General features: G+C 43.0%; 1 protein-coding gene across 3 annotated transcripts in view; it reads right to left on the reverse strand.

Annotated features, from left to right (window-relative positions):
* Positions 1–23,450, reverse strand: part of DHX57 (DExH-box helicase 57) — a 46,923-nt gene that overhangs the window by 1,410 nt on the left and 22,063 nt on the right. For 2 of the 3 annotated variants that reach the window (XM_020794763.3, XM_020794762.3), the window contains exons 14-24: positions 23,056–23,152; positions 18,485–18,658; positions 16,799–16,999; positions 14,202–14,478; positions 12,003–12,098; positions 11,806–11,889; positions 9,448–9,585; positions 7,269–7,343; positions 4,030–4,158; positions 3,338–3,538; positions 1,183–2,559 (exon numbers count right to left, since the gene is read on the reverse strand). In XM_020794763.3, coding sequence (XP_020650422.3) covers positions 2,416–2,559; positions 3,338–3,538; positions 4,030–4,158; positions 7,269–7,343; positions 9,448–9,585; positions 11,806–11,889; positions 12,003–12,098; positions 14,202–14,478; positions 16,799–16,999; positions 18,485–18,658; positions 23,056–23,152 — 1,616 coding nt within the window. In that variant the 3' untranslated portion in view covers positions 1,183–2,415. Of the gene's footprint in view, positions 1–1,182; positions 2,560–3,337; positions 3,539–4,029; positions 4,159–7,268; positions 7,344–9,447; positions 9,586–11,805; positions 11,890–12,002; positions 12,099–14,201; positions 14,479–16,798; positions 17,000–18,484; positions 18,659–23,055; positions 23,153–23,450 lie in introns of those variants that run through there. The other variant, XM_072988349.2, reaches the window with a different exon arrangement.

Genomic DNA, 23,450 nt, shown 5'->3' on the forward strand with positions numbered 1-23,450 from the left:
TTCAAAGGAATTGTAAGAGATTTATACATTTCCCAGATCGCCCCCCTTTTTCCTTTCCCCCCATTTATGGCACCCCTTCCCCCTTTCAAGAAGTGAACTTAGTGCTCTAATATTCCCCTTTCAGATGGCCATAACATCTTCTTTTTTTGTCTGGGAGAATCTCACCAAACTTCCACCTGCCAGTTTTGTAAAAACGTCACCAAACAAGCCCTCGGATTGAGGCAATGCCTTCAGTAGTTCCTCTGGGAAAAATCTCTCCAACCCTTTCAAACTATGGAGCCCTCCTCTACTCCACAACCTCCAAGGCAATCTCCGGTTCCACCTACCGTTTCTCCATCATCCAGATTGATCTCCAAAACCTCTCAAAAATCTAAATCTAAGCCTTCCAGCTCCACTAAATCTACCTCTGTACCAAAGTCTCCTTTGATACTGGATCATTTGAAATAAAAAAAGCGAAATAAATCTGCCATCGACTCCAGGCCAACCACCACTCCAGGACCAACCTACCGTACGTATAGACTCCTCAGAAGACACCCTTCTGCCTCCTTCTGGTCAACCCGAATCTCCAATACTGGCTCACTATCTATTCTTGCCTGTTGATACTGCTGAAGTCACCATTATACCTACTTCGCCACACTCAAGCCCTCTACCTACAGTTTGCTCCTTTTCAACGGTTGATTCCAATCTTGGATCCCCTCCATAAGTGATCTCACTCTTTTTTCCCCTTTGTTGTAACACTTCAGTAGCAGATGTGGTTTAAGCAGGAAATGGACAGTTGCTTGTCAGTATACAAGCTTTTATCCAGTTTAACAGTAAGTTCTTGACTTTGGACTTTCAATCAGTCAGTAAGAACAAATATTCACTCTGTCCCTAGCAGTGGGTATCACTTTACAAAATCTACAAGATTCTTTGTGTGAATGAATATTGTTCGTATTGGCTAATAGGAACAATACTACAAAGAATAACTATGGACTTTTAATTAGTCCATAAGAATAAACATTAATCCAAACCAAGAATTTTGCAGATTTTGTTAATTACCACTGTTATGGATATGTTTGGTGACCCACGTAATCAGGAATAAGATGTGACTTTGCCCTACAGGGGCATAGACTAATATTGAAGTAGCACGTTTTCCTATTTTCTTGAAAAATACTCAGACAAAATCAGATTGAAACAATGTAATTGACAGATCACATTTTCTTTATTAAAACATATCGGCCACCATGTTTCCAGCTGTCCAACAAGGACTTAAGGTGACACAGGCAACTTAAGAGTAATATAAAACAAAATATGATTAGGAGACCTGTCTTGTATAGGATTTTATTGCACATTTGTACTACAATTACACATTTCATTCCCTCTCCATCATAGTGAGCTATAGTCTTCATGGGGAACATCTGTTTTGAAATTGGCAAACTCGTCCTGTGCAAGTGTTTTGTGCCTCTTCTCTATAAAAGAAAGAACTCTTTTAAGCCACACTAGGTTAAGTCCATGAGGCTTAGCAGACTGTTAAAGTAATCCTTTTAGTTATTTTTCAATCATTTTTCTATTCATAAGATTTTGTACATAGAATCAAGCTGGCAGCATTCCAACAGATGTGACAGTATTACATTCAGCTTCACTTTGACAGCTCTTGGCTTGTACAGGATCTTGGCATGTGTCACATTTAGAAAAGCACATCACTATATCTTCAAGGAAGATAAGTGTATTTCAGACAGTTCGAAATTTTAAAAAGTACTTTTTCTGAATTTAATTCTACTTGAAAGTATAACGACTCCTAGTGGATGTCAGCTGAAATTAGAGCCATGCCCAGTTCATAGACAAGATAAGGCACTTTTGTGCTAAAATCGCTAAAGAGTTAACTAATTATTTTAATTTGGGCAGAATACATTAAGCAGATTAAGATCAGGTGAAGTTCATTGAAACTTGAGCAAATCCACATCACAGTTTATAAAACAACCATTTTCTGTGGCAAACACTTTTCTGTCTCGAGAAGGGCAAGGCTCAGCTGACAGACTACACGTTTCTGGAGCAAAAAGTTAATGCTGGGAAAAATAGGAAGGAGATGATTTTGTAGGAATAATTAAAACAAATTTCTTGTATCTCTTATGGAGCTCCCCACCATCTTTCACTCCCTACTACACAGAAACATGCTTCTGGAAGGAACACTTCAGCTTGTATTAAAATATACAGACTTCTCTGAGGTATCATTTTCTACCATGATTCTAAGCACATATTTCTTCCCACCCTCCTATTCACAGTCCTAGGACTATTTCAAATAAAGTGGCTTTCACTATTCCTTTAGTTGCCTTGAGGCTTTTAGTCAAAGGACTACAACTGATCAGTCACAGGTAGTCACTGTTGTTTCTGTCATTTTTGTTTTGATGAGGCTTTACAACAAATTAGTGACTGATCCTATTGTGTGGTCACAAGTTTGACAATCATGCTAATGATACGAGATCCTCGAGGGCAAGTACACAAATCTATGCTGGGGTTCTTGATTTTATCCTGGAGTAGCTGGTCAAGCTCACAGCGAAGTTCTTTCATGAGTTCTGCCACCTGCAAAATATAAATATTCCTATTAACAGATGCAGGGAACATGGGCAATCCCAGACTTACAAAGTGTGTGCACCTGGAAGCGAGGGTTTGGGAAGCTCACAGATTCTACCTAGAATCATGGAATCCTCTGAGAAAACTCAAGCTTCAAAGTGCCTCCAGCTCCTAGTCTCCAATCTGAAATATCTTCGGAGATCAATGGGCAGAGCAGGTTCTGGCTTTGAATACAGAAACTCTGACTCTGAATCAGTCCAGCTCAGCAAGTTCAAGTCATCATCCATAGTGGTTCCAAACTCAAGAGTCCAGAGAAGTGCCATGGTTTTGCATTTTCCAGGCTCCTTGGGTTTTTACTATAGATTCCATGTTCCTTTGTGTTTCCAATAGTGTTGTCAGTGACTTGCACTGTTCTACTTTTTGGCTTCACTTAGTTAATATTTCTCTATCCCCAAGGTTTATATGCATAACCAAGCAATTGTGTACAAGCAATTACTCTTAATCAAAGTAATTTATCCATTCCAATTCAGTTAACTAAATAAACCCTTAATTTAGTTAACTGAATTGCAATGGATAAATTACTTTGATTCTAGCAAGCTTAAAAGCTGCAATCCTGTACACATTTATTCTCTTACTGCAAGTCCCACTGATCTCAGTGATCACATATTGCATATGTGATCCATAGCTGTTTAAGGCTGGATTAACTAGTATCCATTCCTGCCCCTGTTCCTACAATAATTCCATCCTGGGCATCATGCATAATATGGTGAGCAGCTCATTTGCTTACCTGTTGTGTGGCTGCAACAAAATGAATCCATCCATCATCCAGGGAAACAATAAAGTTGCCTTTCTGGAGCTGCACATTCACATGCCCTCCACCAAATAAGACCAGTGGGTACACTGACACCATGCTGCAATCACGAATGAACACCCGGCTAGTTTTTACCATCTCGTGGTATACCAGGTATGGACTACTGAAGTGGCTCGTCTGAAAAATTGAATCCCATACAATTTAAATGAGACATTTAAAACAAGCAACAAAAAAAATTCTGGTTAGGTTCTACAGATGCCACTTTAATTCCACTAAAGACAAGCCAGTCCCCAGATCTTTCTAGGTTAAAGTTAGTCCTGTGCCAGGATAAGAGGGCCAAGCAGAGATGAGTGATGTTCAAAGTCTCTAGGCAAGTTTGAGTGTGGTCAGCTGAACAAGACTGGTGTGGACAAACTGTTACGTCTGTTTGCATTTCCATATTGCTCCATTAGTGTTGCCATTTCTATACCACTCTTTTTGCGTAATGTTCATCTGTAATGACGTCAAAGACATGACAACGAGACTAATGGGTACATTAACACATCAAACCACCCAAAGGACTGTCAATGGGGGTTGCATGCTTCCCTTCCAGAAGAAAGCTTGTGGATGCAACATGTGTATGAGTTAACAACTTCAGGATTACATCACACTAAGAGTGAGAAAGTCACCTGGTAGTTTACAGAAGATGGATGGATGTAAACGTAGCCCTCCTTTTTTGTCACAAACTTCAGTTCTCTTGGGTTTATTTTAGCAGCACCTTTACTAGACTTCTGACACGTCCCCTCTGGTTTTCTCACCTAAAATAGTGAACAGTTAAAAGGAGTACTGTAGTACCCATACGCAACGCCCACTCACTGAAACAGAGTTGAGTAGATAGTGGCTTTTTGACCAACACATATCCTCATTTATAGCATGGCCTACTTTAGGGCAGCCATTCGCATATGGCCCCCTGGGGGCCCCTGGCACGTTTGAAAGGGGTCATAGACTGGAAACAATTCTTCACAGACCACCTCATTATGCCACTTATACAATCCTGATTTGGACAATATTTCTTTCGTATTGTGTTTATGACTGTGGCCAAAACAGTTTGTGAATGTCTGCTTTAGCAGATTCCTGTAGAGTTTGAGATAATACACTGCATATTAACTCGCATACACAAGCATGTATTGTGCATGCAGCCAGGCTTTCCTAATGCAAGTACAAGCCACATTTACTACAAAAGGGTGATTCTCAACTTGTGTGATGGAAACAAGATAACAGTCCAAATATTCTCTCTCCCTCAATAGTATACAATATCTCTGCTTGTTGCTACAATCTGCATCAGGCCCAGAATTCCAGAGCTAGTCACAAATATTTATTTATTTGGCTTTTATACTGCCCATCTAGATCAGGCTTGTCCAACCTGCGGCCCATGGGCGGCATGCGGCCCAGGTCGGCTCGTAATGAGGCCCAGTGCAATTTTTTATTTTTAAAGAAATTCCAAAGTTTAAAGTTACACTGCTGCCGCTTGCGGCTGGAATGCGGCCGTGGCACGTCACAACAGTGGGAGGGAGAGAGGGAAGGAAGGAGCGGGAGAGGAGGGGAGGGGGGGCTGCGTGACTGCATCGTGCCATCCCCGTCAATAGGTGGACCCATAAAGCCACTGGAGTCTCTGCTGGCAGTCTCTGCTGTCTGAGATAGCAGCTGATGGTAAGCACGCTGCGGAGGACGGCTAGGGCTGCCCCCCCATGCAGCCCAAACCAAATTTATGTGCGGCCCAAACCAAATTATCATCTTTTAATGTGGCCCAGGGGAGGTGAAAGGTTGGACACCCCTGATCTAGATGACTCTACTCTGGGTGGTTGAATACCCATTGCAAGGCAAAATCACTGACATACTAGCCGTCACCCTCACCCCAATCTGCTGTATGGTAAAATATTTACAATCTTGTTTCAAGCCCTGGTTTCAGTGTGTGCAAAATATGGCTTAAGAGACTAGCACAGTGGCACCAAAGTACTACAATTCACGCAGAGAAAACCCGCAAGCACTTCTAAGGAGGCAGAGTCTCACCTCACACAAGCTAATCTAAGAGGACCAGCAGCTATCATCTATCCTGGAGAAAAAAGCCACATTTGGCATTTATCCATCAATTAATTTATTGTTTTAAAACATATACCACCCTTGATGGGGAAATTTTCCAAGGCAGTTAAAAATATTAAAACTGTAGCAAATAAAGAACATATAAAACATTAGTAAAAGAGTGAACACAAAATAAAATGAATTTCAGACATGGTGGTTATCTGCTGAAACACAGCACGCGGTCATATAGCATCTCAAAAACTAACAACTTTTATTTGGCCTAAACTTTCATGGACTGCAGCCCCATTCTTCAGTTGCATGAGGCAATACTCCATGTTTCTGATTAAGTGGGCTGCTATCCATAAAGCCTGTGCTAGATAAAATCCAGTAATTAAGGTGCTATATTCTTGTTCATGATAAAATGAATATACCGTATTTGCCGGCGTACAAGATGACTTTTTGGCCCTGAAAAACATGCCTCCAAGTGGGGGATCGTCTTGTATGCCGGGTGCACGTCCAGCAAACCCTCCTTCTCTCCCAGCGAAGTCACTTACCTGGTAGTAAGACCCAGTAGACGGAGCCCACTCCTCCTTGGTAGCCTGGGAACAGCCTGACTCTAGCGCCAAACAGCTGACTGTCGGGAATCAGCAGAGAGGCGGCAGCCATTTTGAGATGCGACCACATGACTGCTGCTTCTCAAAATGGCTGCTGCATCTCCAAAATGGCTGCTGCCTCTTTGCTGGCTCCCGACCATGCTGTCCTCCTTCCAGCAAACCCTCGCCCTCTCCCAGCTAAAGGAACCAAAAGCGGCAAAACAAACTCTCCCCATGATGCAGCCAAAGCAGAATCACGCATGCGGAAGAGGGGGTAGTCTTATACAGCAAGTATATAACAAGCTCTACATTCTGAGTGGGAATGTTGGGGGGGTCGTCTTATACGCCCAGTCGCCTTATACACCGGGAAATACGGTAATCCAAAGACCTTTTAAAGGCATAAAAGAACAAATGGATTAATACTTATCAGTGCTACTTTCAGAAAACCCTTCTCTGGAAGGGCATTCTAGAGTTAGCTCCCCAATGTGGCAGCAAAAAATTTCATCCCGGGGGGGGGGCTTTAAATATAAATCCAGAATGCATTTCTCAGGACTCTTCTCTCTAGCTGCAACAATTTCCCTTCCAGAAGAAAGGAGTGGAAAGTAAAGACTCAGGAGAGAGAAAAATCCTGAAATCAGAGTCTCTCTCCCCCCCCCCCCCCAAGTCCAGAGCTGAGGCTACAGGTAGCTCTATCCTTTATATCCTCCTGGCTTCCTTATAGTAAAGCACTTGGAAGTGCTTTACTATAAGCAATGTCTTACAGTTTTACCTCCCTGCATAGGTTTGCATAGAATCACGGAAGGTTCATCAAGTCCATCCTTAGGCAAAAGCAGGAAATGCATCGCTAAAGCACTCCTAACCAGATGGCTAGTCACCCTCTGTTTGAAAATCCAGCTGGTGGAGGAAAGCCCACCACCTTCTGAAGCAATCAACTTCATTGTCAATCATCTCTTACTATCAACATGTCCCTTCTGATGCTTAGGAAGAGCCAGTGCTGCTTCCCTTTGTTTTTTGTTTTTTTGTTTTGTTTTTGTACAGTTTGTTAGTTTCATGTTCCTCTTGAGCCACCATTTGGCCACTGCTACTGTGTGGAATCAGCACCTATTTCCACAGCTATCTTGCTCCCCTTTAGAAGAGAACATGCAAACACCAGGAGCCCCATATTTCAAATGTCCAGCATAAAAGTAACAACCTGATGTAGGGAAACAGATACAATCTGTATGTGTATAAACATAAAGAGAGAATTACTTTCTTACCTGGACTACATTGGGATACAGAGCAGCACATAATATGGCAGATATCAACTTGAGATTTTCTGCATTAGTATTTGCCTGTGATGTAAACAAATGCGACAAGTTATGGTACATTAACTGCAACTTGAGCAGCCATTAGCATGGACCTAGGCAGCATAGGACGACTGGCACAGGCCCCAGAGAATCCCACTTTTCATGTACCTCTTTTTTAAAAAGGAAATTGCTAGCCCTTGAGACTCCACAGATGGGTTTGGAAATAAAAAAGGGGGATCTTATAAGGAGCTCCAGAATAGAGTGTTTTAAAGCTCCTGGCCCTATAAGAAAATCTGTCCCTTGTCAGGAAGAAATATATAAAACATTCTTATCCTGAGTGATACCTAGAGCTTACAAACATTACATTTTCTGGATTAGAAATCATCCAGCCAGTGGCCATGCTGGCTGAGGGAAATAGGACGTTGTAGTCCAAAATATCAGCCTTTCCAAATTCTTTACCATTGGCCCATCTAGCTCAAAAACCATCTACACTGATGGCTTCCAAGCAAAGGTCTCTTTCAATTATTTCATCTCAGAACTTTTGGCCTCTGCTTGTATTATGATAATGGATATGTTCCACTTGTGTAACCCAAGGATGTGGATAGGGTCCTTAAGAGAGGGGAGAGCCACCTCATGGATACTGGATACTTGGCTGTTCTGGCTCATAAAATCAGCTGGGATGGTGGTGGTTTGTGGCAGAAGGCTGACTGGATAAGGGGAGAAGTGAATACTTTTGAACAAGGAAGTGTTCTATCTGTGTTAAAGGAGGAGGTATAGCAACTTCAGTGAAAAATCTTCCTTAAAACCCAGTATACTAGATAGTTATTGGCCAGTCTCAAATATTCCATTCCTGGGCAAGATTCTAGAGCATGTTGGCAGCTTCACAGTTCTAGGGGTTTCTGGGTGATGCAAATTATCCGGATCCATTTCTGTCCGGATTCAGGCCTACAGAATGCTTTAGTGGCCTTGCTGGATGATTTATGCTGGGAACTAGAAAGGGAGAGTATACGTTTCTTTAAGATGGAACTTGGAGACACTGTGTCACAGTGGCTTTGGTCCTTCCTGGAAGGTGGGCTCAGAAGGTGGTGCTGGGGAACTACTGTTTGATACCCTGCTCATTGGCCTGTGAGAATCCCTTTGGATTCAGTTCTGTCTCCCATGCTATTTAACATACACATGAAACTGCTAGGAAAATTATCTGGATTTCTGGAGTTCAGCAGCACCAATACATGGACAACACTCAATTCTTATTTCTTCATGCCACCTAATTCCAAAGAAGCTGTTTCAGTCCTAAATCCATATCCAGGGTCAATTATGGACTGGATGAGAGAAAAGAAACTCAAGCTTAATCAAGTCAGGACAGAGGTGCTCCTAGCTGGGTGAAATATAGGTCAGAGAACAGGGATTCAACCTGTGCTGGGAGGATTACATTTCTTTGAAAATTCAGATTTGCAATGCACTCCTAAATTCCCAGGCGTCAGCCGTGGCCAGGAGTGTATCTGCAAATTAAAAAAATTAAAAATGACACGCATTTCTTGAGAAGTCTGATCTGGCCACAGTGACACATGTCCTAGTTAGATGCCATCTAATTACCGTATTGTAATCCACTGAATGTGGGGCTACCTTTTGAAACTATTCAGGAGCTTCAGAAGATCTAAGATGCTGCGGCTAGACTCCTGATTGGTACCAGTTACGGGGAGAACAGAAATTGTGTGTTACAATAACTTAATTGCCCACCCATCAATTTCTGGGCACAAGTGATGGATTCTAAGTGATGATTTTAACATATAAAGCCCTAAATTATTTCCATCCAAGATATTTTAGGAACAATATCTCTCCCACTTGGCCTCCACGGGTTTTAAGGTCTTTTTTTAATGCAATAAGACTTCTTTTTAATAAGAATAAAATATTAAAACAAGTGCCTTTTAATAATCAATGCTGAATTGTTTTATAACCATTTCTTATATTTGTAATGTTCAAAATATTTGTGTTTTTTAAAATTATTTGTAAGCTATCTTGAGTCCCTCTACAGGGAGAAAGATAGGTGATAGACAGATGGATAAAATGGCACAGAAAAAGAATAACATCAAACGAAATCTTTACCAAAAACGAAACAAAAGAATAACCGCTTCACCATCAATCCAATTACCTCTTCTCCTGTAACTTCAAGAATGTTGTCCCCCCGTTGAGAGTACCTTCTCTCGATATCCTTGGCTCGGAGTCCCTCTTTTACAAATCCAATATCAGATAACAATTCCATAAACTGCATTTTTAACCTGGCCATTTCCTACAAAGTTGAGGACAGAGAAGAGACATATTTGAACAATGGGTGACTTGAACTGCCAGCAACCAATCTTGCATGGTTGATGGATGCTGCGTTTTCACACAAGTCTTATCCAGAATCCTGTTTTGATATGTTTTATTTGTCTACACGCCAAAGAGTAAACACAGAAAGATCTTGCCTCTCAAGACCAGACATTGCAATTCATCCAGTAGCAACTCGATGTAGTGGCACAGGCAGAAGACCACTGCTGACTGCAGGAATTAGATTTGCTGTGCCACCATTTTCTCCATCTTGTACACAGCTGGCTTTGCAGGTCATACCTAGATGTTTCTCTTTGTTAATGTATCATTTCTCTGCTACTTCTGTGATGAGACCGTATTTTTCGCTCCATAAAACGCACCTCTCCATAAGACACACCAAATTTTTAGGAGAAGAAAACAGGGAAAAATTAATCTGTTTTCTTCTCCTAAAAATTTGGTGAGCCTTATGGAGAGGTCCATCTTATGGAACACACCCTAGCCCCCTCTGGCCCCGTGGGGGGTGGGGGGAGCCTCCAAAGGGTCCTAGGGTGTGTTACACTGTAACAGTTACAGGACCCTTTGGAGGCTCACCCTGTCCCCCATGTGGCCAGATGGGGCAAAATGGCCACCTTCAGGGATTCTTCTGAAGCTTCCCAAGCCTCAAGAGTCCCAGAAGGTGGCCCATGGGGGGTGGGGAAGCCTCCCAATGGTCCTGGAAGGCAGACTCGGACCCTTGGGAGACTCCCCCCATCCCACCCCGGGGGCCAGAGGGAGCAAAATCACCTTCAGGGACGCTTCTGAAGCTTCCCAAGCCTCAAAAGGGTCCTGGAAGCTGGCGATTTCATCCCCGCTGGCCCTGTGGGGGGTGGCTCCCAAGGGTCCTGGAAGGCAGACTCTGACCCTTGGGAGGCTCCCCCAACCCCCCGGGGCCCAGAGGGAGTGAAATCGCCACCTTCAGGGACTCTTCTGAAGCTTCCCAAGCCTCAAAAGAGTCCCAGAAGGTGGCGATTTCACCCCCTCTGGCCTGGGGGGAGCAGGGTGAGCCTCCAACGGGTCCTAGGGTGTGTTCCAGGACTCTTTAGAGATTCACCCTGCCCCTCCGGGGGTCAGAGGGGGCGAAATTGCCATCTTCTGGGACTCTTCTGAAGCTTCCCAAGCCTCAAAAGAGTCCCAGAAGGTGGCGATTTCGCCCCCTCTGGCCCCACGGGGGGGATGGAGGGAGCATCGCAAGGATCCTGGAAGGCTCCCTCGGACCCTTGCGACGCTCCCCCCACCCCCCCATGGGGCCAGCGCGGGTGAAATCACCAGCTTCCAGGACCTTTTATGAGGCTTGAAAGGCTCGGAAAAGGTCCTGGAAGCTGGCAATTTCGCCCCCGCTGGCCCCGTGGGGGGTGGGTGAGCCTCGCAAGGGTCCTGGAAGGCTCCCTCAGACCCTTGGGAGGCTCCACCCCACGGGATCAGTGGGGGCGAAATCACCACCTTCCCTCCATAAGATGCACAGACTTTCCCCCACTTTTTTTGGGGGGGAAAGTGCGTCTTATGGAGCAAAAAATACAGTAATTTCTACAGTTGTATGAGATGTTTATTATTGTCTCACTCCTTTACTCTGATACCTATACCATGCAACTAGTAGAGGAAGGAAAGCATCAATCTACTGTTTGTCAGTTGGCCTTGAATGCATAATTCTTGTCAAAGGTCAGAAAGAAAGACAACAACCCATATATCCTATATAAGTCCTAAAAGATTTCCCCCCGACAGAACCTCAGTCTAGTTTGAACCATGGAGTAGCACTCTGGAATTGGCCAGATCCAAGGGTTCTCTTGGGGTTCTCAACAACAGTACAGGGAAATGAGCATTTTTAATTCTGTATTATTCATTTCCTGCCTTACTGAAGAGACCTAATACATTTGTTTTCCTTTCATACCTTTGTTCATTGACTGCAGATCCAAAAAAAAATCCCTATGGTGAGATCTATAATTGACTGAAGGATGGTAAAACTCTAAACATAAAGCAGATGAAACCAGAATATGTTTTGCCCATACATACTTTTCTATTTAATGAAAGTTTAAACCTGTAACCCCTTCTCATTCTGCCAGGAAGAAAAGGAGGCTGCAAACAGGAAGACAAACGTGGAAAAATGCTGTTTGATAAGAAGGTCATTACAGTTTTAAGACAAAGACTCTGAATAAGCATATAAGCATACCTGAAGAGTATTTTCTGATAAAAAGTTCTCTCTGCAAAACTTGTGACTTGCCTCAAAGCTCTGTTTTGAAGACAGTCGCCACCCCTAAGTAGTGGAAATATAAAATATTACCCTGCTATTATATTTCTCATAGCTGAGAGAGCCTACGACAAAAACAGCTTTGGAGAAGAACTACAGAGCAGAGCTGAATTTCTCACCTTATATGCTTGGAGTAGAGTTAGATGGTCACTGTTCTCTCTTGCAAATTCCAGCTTTTTACTGAATGCTTCCTCTCTCTTATCCCATGGAGAAACCTTTAAAATCAAACATTACACCTTTATATAGTGTATCTAAAGTTAAAATGTGAATGACTGACTTCTAACACACACTGTGAATGTTGCCATGGAACTTTAGGATTCTTGCAAATCACATCCTACAAAATGCATCAAAGTGACACATACCCATGCTGTATCCCACGATCAAAGCTTTTCTGTTTTGCAAGTCCATAGCTCAGGTTACTAGTACTCTTGACCAGTAGGATACTGGTCTCTCTCTCAGAATTACAGTGGTTATTTCAAAGTAGCAACAAGTCTACATACAAATTCATCATATTTGTATACAGTGCTTTGATCACAAAATGCAGGATGATGGACAGGGAGCAATCTTATTTTATCCCACAACCAACTGCTGAGATATGTTAGTATATCAGTCGAAGACAGAAGTTTCAAAGGAGGGCACAAACAGGTCCTAAATCCTCAAAGTCCTCCACTACTGACTTTAAAACATTAGAAGGAGCAGCACATTAAGGGAACATTAAATCTTAAAGAAAGATGTTTCATCTTCTTCTTTCTTCCTCAAAATTTCATACTTCTGCCAGCAATACCCTTCTACATTCTATGTAGGACAAATAGGACCATCTCTGCACAAAATAATAAATGCACACCAATCTGACATTAGGAACGGGATCACTGATACCAGTTTCAGATCACTTCAGCCTCCCAGGACACTCTATTGTGCCTCTCAAAGTGGCTATTGCAGAAAACAGGAGGAAAGGAGACTTGAGGAGACAGCAGATATCAGCTAAACCAACAAGTCCCAGTGTACTTCTACGGGCCTAAATAGAGATCAGGCCTTTTTAGCATACTACGTATATTAATAATGTATACTTCTGGAGTATCTCATAGTATAAAATGGTTGTCTCTTTTGACAGACTCCGACTTCTGTCCCAGAAATAACTCATCACTGTGAAAGGCAAGTCTAGCTGCCATACAGGTTATCATCCTGGATAAGGTCTGCTAAATGACAGCCTGATAGCCCCATTCCTGTATTAATGAACCATTGCCACTTTGTCTATTATCTATTTCCTCACATAGTTATGGGGATATCAATAAATACAGAGGGCACACAGTATATTTGTACTCCATGGGCCTCAAGTGGATTTTCATCCATGAAAGCTCCGTTTTTCAAGTGCTACAATATTTTGACCCTTTCCCTCTTTTTTCTTTCTTTCTGTCTTTGCCAATATGCCTTCTTCAGTCGTTCTGATATGAATTGAAAAGGGAATACCACCAATGCAGCAATTATGGGACAAAGAAGATGGGCTATTCCAAGGTATGTCATTTACTATGTAGGAAATAACTCTCCTTTTGCTTTACTTGTTATCCTACCATTAAATTTTAAATACACTCCTAACAAAAGTCAAAACATTTGCTTTAAGAATTCAGTATTTCTTTGCACCAATAACTCTCATCTAATTAATTGCACAACTTACATGTTGTGAGGTTGTGTATACTTGTAATAGGTGTTGGGGACTACTGCTCTATAGGGCAGGTAGTGAAATCAACCCTGAGTGCTCACTGGAAGGACAGATCCTGAAGCTGAGGCTCCAGTACTTTGGCCATCTCATGAGAAGAAAAGACTCCCTGGAAAAGACCCTGATGTTGGGAAAGTGTGAAGGCAAGAGGAGAAGGGGACGGCAGAGGACGAGAGGGTTGGACAGTGTCATCGAAGCTACCAACATGAATTTGACCCAACTCCGGGAGGCAGTGGAAGACAGGAAGGCCTAGTGTGCTCTGGTCCATGGGGTCACAAAGAGTCAAACACTACTAAACGACTAAACAAAGTGTTTTCAGAATGAGAAGACTATGAAATGGAAATAGCTGTTCCTACTGTACATATCCCTCTCACATTTACCTCCCAGTAAACAGGTTTTGCAAGTTTCTAGATTATTTTAAAATAGGCACAAAAATCCTTTCAAAACCAGTTTAACCAGATGTGAAACTGGGAAAACAGACATGCATGTACACACTGGGATGTGAAATGCTCTCTAGTTCACAAACACTGTTTTCAGAGCCCGTTTCCTTATCAAAAAGTCCAGGAGTGCAAATGTCTGCATGACTTATAGCAACGATACTTACAAAAGGTGATTTGTGGGACCTGCTCGCTGCTATTGTTAGGGCAGGATCCAGGCAGCGAAAGATGGCACCAAACAACATCAGCTTCCCAATCCTTACATCAACAGGCAAAGAAGCCAAATGATACCCCAATGGAGTGAGTTTTTCATCAGAAGTGATGGCACCAATGTCCTGCAACCGCGATTTTGATGCGCGTAGAGATTCTGATGTTGGTGGCTCAACCAACTGTGACAAAACCGAATGGAGGCTTTGTGTGGAGAACATTTCCAAAACTTTAATTCTACAAGAAAGAAGGGCAAATGATAATTTAGTCTGCTTTGGCTGAATGAGAAGCCATCCCCTGAAAATTTCCTGTTCGTGTCCTCCTTTTTGGATGGCCACTGACACAAATGGAAGAGCACATGGAATCACTACTTAGTAAGACATAAGGAGATATACTATTGGAAGAATTTGTATCTTTATTGTTGAGCGTCACTCTCTCAACTCTGTGGTGGTGTTTTACGTGAAGATTTACTCAACACACTGCTTGTAACCGGCCATTCAGGGAAGTTAACCAATCAACTCATTTTCATCAATAAGCAGAACAAGGAATACATAAAATTTATTGGTAGAAATAAGGCAGGGCTTGGGGGAAAAATATTTTTGTACTACAATACCCAGAATCCTACCAGGAAGCATGGCTAGTGGCTCTGCTGGAGGATTCTTTGAGTTAAATAAATTAACTTTAATAAATTAACTTTTCTAGGCTCTGGCATGGATTAGAATCAAATAGGAAGGACAGAATCAAATAAGGAAGACACCAGAAACTTTAGATTGAGAATGGATAGAAGGCTATGATGACACTTATCATAGTAAGTTTATTCTGCACAGTGCAAGGAAGACATCTTTGGCCCTTCCCTCTATTTGGATAGGTCGGAAGTTTAATTCACTCCTGTGGGCCATGGCAAGCCTTTAAAGAGAGAGGCCAGTCCAAGAATGCCTATCTCATCTCCAAGCCACAGTAACATATACCAAAAGAGAAGAAATAAAATTAGATTTGCAAGGATAGAAGAAGGAAGTAACTTTTAAAAGAACCATTCTGAACAACTTAACAAGGCAACCAACTGAATATGAACAAATGTCTTCTGGACCTGTCCAATCACCCAGAGATCAAACACCTCACTGCCCACTCAGGAACACTCCCGCAACCCATATTGGGTAGGGAAGGATGTCCCCCTTCCAATGCAGAGAATGAATATTATTATGGCAAGTCCCAACCCTACTTTCCCCATCGTGGAGGACATCTTTACCATGGGACATACCAAAGCTCTATCTTCTTCCACTTGGGTCAGATTATGCTCCCCCACCCCTACCACTGTCAATGAGCTAGTGCCTTTCTGAAGCACTACGGTATCTATCACCTGCTGCAACATCCTGCATTCCAAACAGCTTTTGATTATATAAAATGATCCATCCGATAGCACCTGATAAAAGAAGGAAGCTGCTGTGCATCCTTCTGAAAGGGAGGCTAAAGCCCCCAACACAGCTGAAGCTGTCATATTTCTAGCAGAGTGAGCTGTAATGTGATAGGTATTAACCCTTGAAGGCAACTGCCTCAAGTTAAAAAACTACTGTTGACTGCTGCATGCTGAATCGCACAACTTGATATGCCACAAATAATATAGGTGATTTCTTAACTTGAGACGATTCACCTCCAAGAGTTATCCTGGTTGTGTTAAAGCCAGTGTACCAAAGACAAGAAGATTCTGGCCAATAAAATAAAAGGCAAGATAATTTTGTCTGCCCTGTGCAAGGGGAAAATAATGAATAAAGAGTCTATGATCAAAACCATGGATAAAATTCTGGCCTGATAGATGATAGCTCTGATACCCTACACATTGATGTAATGGTGGTCAGAGAAAGTATATTCCATGATACATATTTAAGCGATGCCGTATAATGTTTCAAATGGAGGCTTTGGGGATTCCTTCTGTACTATTAGTATTTTTCCTCAGAGATAGCTTCGTAATGTATGTGGTTTGATTAGAGCTATTGCTCATCTTTATCTGCCCAAAATAAAGGGTCTCCTTTCTTTCTTTGTCCCAAGAAATCCTCAGAGAGCTCTCACAGATCCTTGTGATGGATTCCCTGTATCTTTTGTTCCAAAGCCATAAACATAACTGGAGCGAAACTGGGAATGGGTTGCATACACATTTCTCCCTGACGTTAAGAGACTGGTTAAGTATTGTTATATTTGCTTAGCCATATCTAGTAGTTCGGGGTACCAGTTTCTTCTTAGCCAGTGAGGAGTTCTAGGATTATGTGCTGATTTTTTAAAAAATTGGCAAAAGAGAGTCGAAGCAACAAAGAAGGCCATAGGTTTGATGACCTATTAGAACAGAGGCATGAATTATACTGGCATTCCTGTGTTGTCTTCTCCAACTGTTCAGGGCCTGAGGCCGACAGGTTGGGTTTAAAACCTGTGCCTAAGTGTGTGAGGACAAGCCATGGTAAGCATGCCCTCGCCTGCAATGGGAAGATCTATGCTACATGATATGCCTATAGGACGTGTCATGGTTCTGTTGAGACTGGGGAGAGGGGCTGGTGGGAGGTTGACTTACCTGAGACAAAGCTGCTCCAAAGGCACTCTCTGTATTTCAGGCACCTGCTGCTTTAAAAGGTGGTGATTGTAACAATGGCCACTAAAGAGATGGAAACAAACCCCAGAGGCTACGCGGCCAGCTCGTCCCTTTCTTTGCAAGGCATTGGCTTTGGATACAAATATGTCCTCGAGGCTTTCCATGCCTTTGCTTGGATCGTACCTACAAGAAGGAGCAGGCGGGTATTAAGACAGAGAGTTGAGAAAATATAAAAACGAAAAACACTATGTAGTTCTAGGTGATTAGTTAACTTTCCAACGCTATTAATATACTCATGTGATATAGTTTAGATTATTAAGGCATTCATTAGATTCAGAAATCACAGCCTGTTTAACAGGCACTTGGGGTGATATACTGTATGATAAAAAATTGCCCTAAGGAGCAAAACCATACAGTGGAATCTTCAAGTCCTATTTTAAAAAGAATAACAGGATATGTGAGCATGTAAAGTCCTATAGAACAGGATACTGTAGTCTTTACTGCCTGCTCGCCTAAAGCAGATTCATTTTAGATCATAGCATACACATTGTTTTGGAATTGTTGTCCTGATTTACAACAATTAAGAGGAAGGGGTACAAGTCACTGCCTAAAGGCGTACAGTCTGCAAGTGATGAAAAAGAATGATAAGACATACATAAAGTGACAAATCACATAGTATACACATGAAACATTGACAAAAAGTACTGTTATGAAACAATGCAAGGTTTTCTTCTTAAATTTGCCATGAGAAAAATATGTGTGAAAGACAAATGCAATAATCAGACTTTACAGGCCGAATTAATAATTGTGGTAGACAGCAAGGGAAAGAATATCCCAGCACCAGGAAAACCTGAAAGCAGATGAGGGTGGCAGGAGCAGGGAGAGAGAGGCATTTAGTGACTTATTTAAATCTAGACAGTGCATAGCAGATACAGGGTTTACATTTGGTCTTTCTATGGCCAGGATTATAATTATTACAAAACTGTGGATGTAGATTTCTGTTCCTGAATTTTATGTACAGAACTCACATAAAGGCCAATGTACAGACATTGTGGGCCTGTTTGAGTGATACTCAGTTTGAAATCTCCATTCAGAATGAGATCAAACACAGATCTTAAGCTCTTATTCTTCAGTGTTTTGCTTCTAGGTTTCTTGTTTACAATGCTTATGTTTTTTATGTATTTATTGTGCATCTTCATGGGAATCTGGCAGTCAGAGTATATGATAAACAAACAAACAAACAAATAAATACTCTTCGCTGCACATACAATGCAATGAAAGATACTATGGGGTCGCTTTAGCAAAAATGCAAATGTTAGTCCCAGCTAGAGTATATCCACTGAATCAACCGAACTTGTGTAACTGAGGTTCCGATTGATTCAGTGTGTTTGTTCTAGTTTTGCTTATCAACTAGATTTAGGACCTTGATTTTGCCCTTGAAATCTTGCTTCGGGAATCCTTCAGATAAAGATTACATCTTCCATTTCTAGTGTTTTTTCCTACATGTATTAAGGAGGTACACGTCAAAGATCTTAACATGCACAGAGGTTCTGTAAAATGAACAATTTATAGAGAGACCCTGTAGGTATAAGGCCATCTTTCTAAAGAACGACTATATACTGTACATGACTTTTTGTCACTATTCTCCCCTGCAAATTAGCCAAGTACCTTTTTTCTTTCATCTTTCCTGAATCAATTACATAGACCACATCATCGATGGTGATGGAAGTTTCTGCAATATTTGTAGAGAGGATGATCTTGGTGGTTCCTACTGGAGGCTTAAGGAACACAGACTGTTGTTCTTCACTTGCCAAGGAAGAATGGAGGGGGTAAACAACACAACTAGGAGAAAAGATCAAAGAGCGGGTTTTGTCTTTATTTTTTGACTTTTTTCCCACTTCATGCCATTTGTTTCAAACAGTAATCAGATTTGGTGGATTCCTTTTCTATTTTGGAGTCCATCTCTGGTCCCTCATGCTTAAAATGACCATGTTAGATGCCCTGGGCTTAGACACGCAGCTACAGACCTATCAGTTAGCAGATAAAAATACCAGTATGTATGCATCCACACCCGCCATTCAGAATGCTCGTAGGGGAAAGGCAGGCAACTTTCACAACATAGGTCTGTTTACTGGGATCAGGACAAAGGCGATCATCAGAATGAGGCAACAACTGGATGGTAGATGCATGGAAGAAGCAATAGTAGGTTCCTGATTCTTCTTCCCGAGCCCCCTAAGCTATTCTGCTCTGCTAGAGGACAGAGCTGTGCATGCCCTATTCCCTGTCCTGACCCAGTAAATTGTCCTGCTGCCCTCAGTAGGGATGGTGAATGTTCTCTCATCGCAAGCATGATAGTAAAACGTAACTGAGAATCCAGTGAAATGGAGGGGGCATCAACTTGTCTTTGCATCAGGTAACAACAAGGCCAGCCCTGTCATTAGCTACACTCAGCGCTCCGTTCCGACAGCAGAAAACTGAAGGCAGCAAATGCCCTACTGTCTCTTGCTGCCACCCTAGGAACACTCTCACTGTTTCAGAGAGCTGACACAGTGGACGGTTCTCTAGTAGGAGAGCCACCCTGCATTAAGTTATCAGCCATGAAGAAGAAAGCATCCAAACTCATACATGGATTTTGTACACCATGGTGGCATGCATAGTTTTATCACCGATGACTTTATAAATATGCTGAAGACACTTATTCTGGGCTTAATATGATACATATAAATCATTAACTGCTGCTAAGGATGAGGGTGTTGACTAACCCATCATTAAAGCTTCTGCAATTTTGTAAGTCTCTTGAAGACACTGTGAAAAACAACATCCAAAACACACTGTATAATTCACAAAACATCAGTTGATCCATACCCAGACATACTGTCAAATCGTGGTTTGGTACTATGATACAAATGAGCCCTGAACACTATGCTCTGGTCTCCCATCTCTTTCAATTTATTTATTTATTTATTTATTTATTTATTTATTTATTTATTTATTTATTTATTTATTTATTTATTTTATTTCTATCCCGCCTATCTGATCATATTAGACCACTCTAGGCGGCTTACAGTAAAAACAACAATGTAATTTTAAAACTTTACAGCAGAAACTTAAATAAAAAAAATAATAATAATAAAGAACAGAATAAGAAAAAAGATCGTCAAGGGTTTTCTGTTGGGAAGGCCCGCCTATACATCAATGTTTTTAGTTGTTTCTTAAAAATGCCCAGCGAGGGAGCCGCGCGAATCTCAGGGGGCAAGTTGTTCCAAAGGCGAGGAGCCACCGCCGAGAAGGCCCGGATTCTGGTCTTTTCCTTTCGGGCCTCTCTCGGCGTTAGGCTCCTCAGCCTTATCTCCTGGCTCGCGCGAGTGACACGGGTAGATCTAGATGGGAGAAGGCGTTCCGCCAAGTATCGAGGTCCTAAACCGTTTAGGGCTTTGTAAGTAAGCGTTAACACTTTGAAATCAATGCGGAATCGGATTGGCAGCCAATGCAATGCGGCCAGAGTGGGGGAGATATGTTGGTATCTTCTCAGCCCACTGAGTAGTCTGGCCGCCGCATTCTGCACCACCTGTAGTTTCCGCAGCAATCTCAAAGGTAGCCCCACGTAGAGCGCATTACAGTGGTCTAATCTCGAGACTACAAGCGCATGCACCAGAGTGGTGAGAGACCCCACATCAAGGTAGGGCCGCAGCTGGGCTATCCGCCTGAGATGGAAAAAAGCGGAACGGACCACGGACGCCACCTGGGTCTCCATGGTGAGCGCCGGGTCAAGATGGACACCCAAGCTACGGACCCCATCCCTGGCGGGCAGGGTCACCCCCCCAAAAATGAGGGAGTTTCCCATGTCCCCAGGTGTGGGGGCGCCCACCCTCAGTACCTCTGTCTTGTCCGGGTTCAGCCTCAGCCCGTTCTCCTGCATCCATTCCTGTACAGCCTCCAGGCAACGCTGAAGGGACAGAACGGCATCTCCTGCAGTTGGAAAAAAGGAGATGTAGAGCTGTGTGTCATCCGCATATTGATGGCACTGCGCTCCACACCTCCTGATGACCCCTCCCAGCGGCCTCATGTAGATATTAAACAGCATTGGGGAGATGATCGACCCCTGTGGGACCCCACAATTAAGGCACCACGGGGCCGAAACATTCTCCCCAAGCTGTACTCTCTGGGGACGGTCCTCCAAGAAGGAACGGAGCCAAGCAAAGGCCCGGCCACCTATCCCCAACTCAGCGAGCCTCCCCAGGAGGATACCATGGTCAATGGTATCAAAGGCCGCTGAGATATCGAGGAGTACCAACAGAGACACTTTGCCCCTGTCGGCCTCCCTCAATAAGTCATCACACAGGGCGACCAATGCCGTTTCTGTCCCATGGCGCGGCCTGAAGCCCGACTGGAATGGATCCAGGGCATCTGTTTCATCCAGGAACGCCTGGAGCTGATCGGCCACCACCCTCTCGACTACCTTGCTTAAGAAAGAAACATTGGCGACGGGCCTATAGTTGCCAATTTCGTCCGCCGCCAAACTGGGTTTCTTTCTTATGGGCCTAATGAGTGTTTCCTTGAGGGCAGAGGGAAATCTACCCTCAAGGAAAGACCCATTAATTATTACAGTAGCCCATTCCGTTGTTGAGGGCCTGGCTGCCTTGATTAGCCAGGCCGGGCAGGGGTCCAAAGAGGAGGTGGTGGCACGACAGCGATCAAGCGTCCTGGCCACAGTGTCGGGCGATACGGGCTGAAAAGAGTCAAAAGACACCGGGCAAGACGGAGCGCTGGACATCCCAACTTGACTCACTGTATTCAAAAAAGGAGCGAGATCCCGGCGGATGGCCTCGACTTTGGATTTAAAAAATGCTGCAAATTGGTCCGGGGTAAGACTAGGGGGAGGCCTATCTCCCGGGCCAACTCCGGATAGGTCACGTACTATACGGAATAGTTCCGCCTGCTGGTTGGATGCCTCACTTATCCGGTTAGCGAGGTAAGTTCTACTGGCAGCCTTTACCTTAGACTGGTAAAGGTTAGTTGCGACCTTAACAGCTATACGATTGAAAACCGTCGGGTCCTTTCTCCATTTGCGCTCCAGCCGTCTCCTGACCCGCTTCGACACCCGAAGATCCTGGTTAAACCAGGGCGCCGGGCGATCTCTGCGGCGGAGAGGGCGTTTAGGTGCGATCGTGTCAATGGCACTAGTCGCGGCGGTGAGCCAGCCGTCAACCAGGGCCTCGACAGGAGCGCCAGCCAGGTCAGCCGTAACCCCTCTCATGGCATCCTGGAATCCAATCGGATCCAGTAGCCTTCGAGGGCGGACCATGACAATAGATCCCTGCTCCCTGCGAGGGGGGAGGGCCATCTTGAGGAAGCATTTTATTAGGTGGTGATCCGACCATGACAAGGGGACCGACTCAAGGTCAGTCACCATCGGTCCACTCTCACTCCCATTGGTGGAAAAAACCAAATCTAATGTATGGCCGCCCACGTGCGTAGGGCCGTTGACATGTTGGGACATGTTCAAGAAGGCCATGGTCTCCAAGAACTCAAGAGCTGGTCCAGCGGGCTCTGCCCCCACATGCACGTTGAAGTCCCCCAAGACCAATAATCTCGGGGAGCCCAGCAGTGCCGCGGAGACAAAGTCCACCAGCTCCGGTAGGGAAGTGGCTGGGTCGCGGGGAAGTTACATGTCTAAGCTGCACAGACTGTGACTAGAAGAGTCTAAGTACATTAGTCAGGTCTGAAATCTTGATCCGCAGATAAATCATTCCCCAGTGTGGATATGATGGGTAACTATTCTATGTTGTTATATTGGAAGAGAGAGCATGGTTTGGCCATTACATCTTGATAGATTTCAGTATTTTCTCTTTTGCAGACTAACACGATATGCAACATGTTTAAACCATTGTATTAAGGGATAAAGTGGCTTATATACATGGACATTGGTGGTTTAAAACCCTATTTAGATTCCAGTGGTTTTGAACCTATTTACAATCCAATATTTCTGCAGTTTGTGACACCAGCTATGTCATCCATAACTACTATCTTTCACATTCCACTAGGAAGTAAAGAAAAGCCTTTACATGCTAAACCAGGGATAGCTATATTTGAAGGAAGAGGAGGGATGAGTGTTACTAAGAGAAATTGCTATTTAACTTTTGAATAAGGTGTCACAACTTCATTTAACAAACTAAAATGGGTTTTACCTTTAAAAAAGATTTTTTAAATGTTCTGACAGAGGCATTTTCTTGACTTACCAATTCCTGTGCCGATTATTGAAAAGTGAATTAGCTCGCAGTTTGTTATACAGCAGTTTAATTTCTTCCATGCCAGGCAAAAATACCAATATTGCACCTACAGATGAGTATGCAAAAATATGGTGAAATTATTTATTTATTTATTTATTTATTTATTTATTTAAATTTATTTACAATATTTTTAGCCGCACCATTACCAGTGGCTTCTGGGCAGTGTACAACAACATTAAAACGTAAAAACATTAAAAACATTTAAAAAGACAATATAAAACATCATATATTAAAACAATTCTTAAAACATTAATATTAATAAGTCATGCTGCTCATGTGGCCAGCTAGGGAGTACTGTTTAATTAAAATGCTGGCTAAACAGAAAGGTCTTTGCCTGGTGCCGA

This window comes from Pogona vitticeps, chromosome 1, assembly GCF_051106095.1.
Source record: "Pogona vitticeps strain Pit_001003342236 chromosome 1, PviZW2.1, whole genome shotgun sequence".
NCBI lineage: Eukaryota > Metazoa > Chordata > Lepidosauria > Squamata > Agamidae > Pogona > Pogona vitticeps.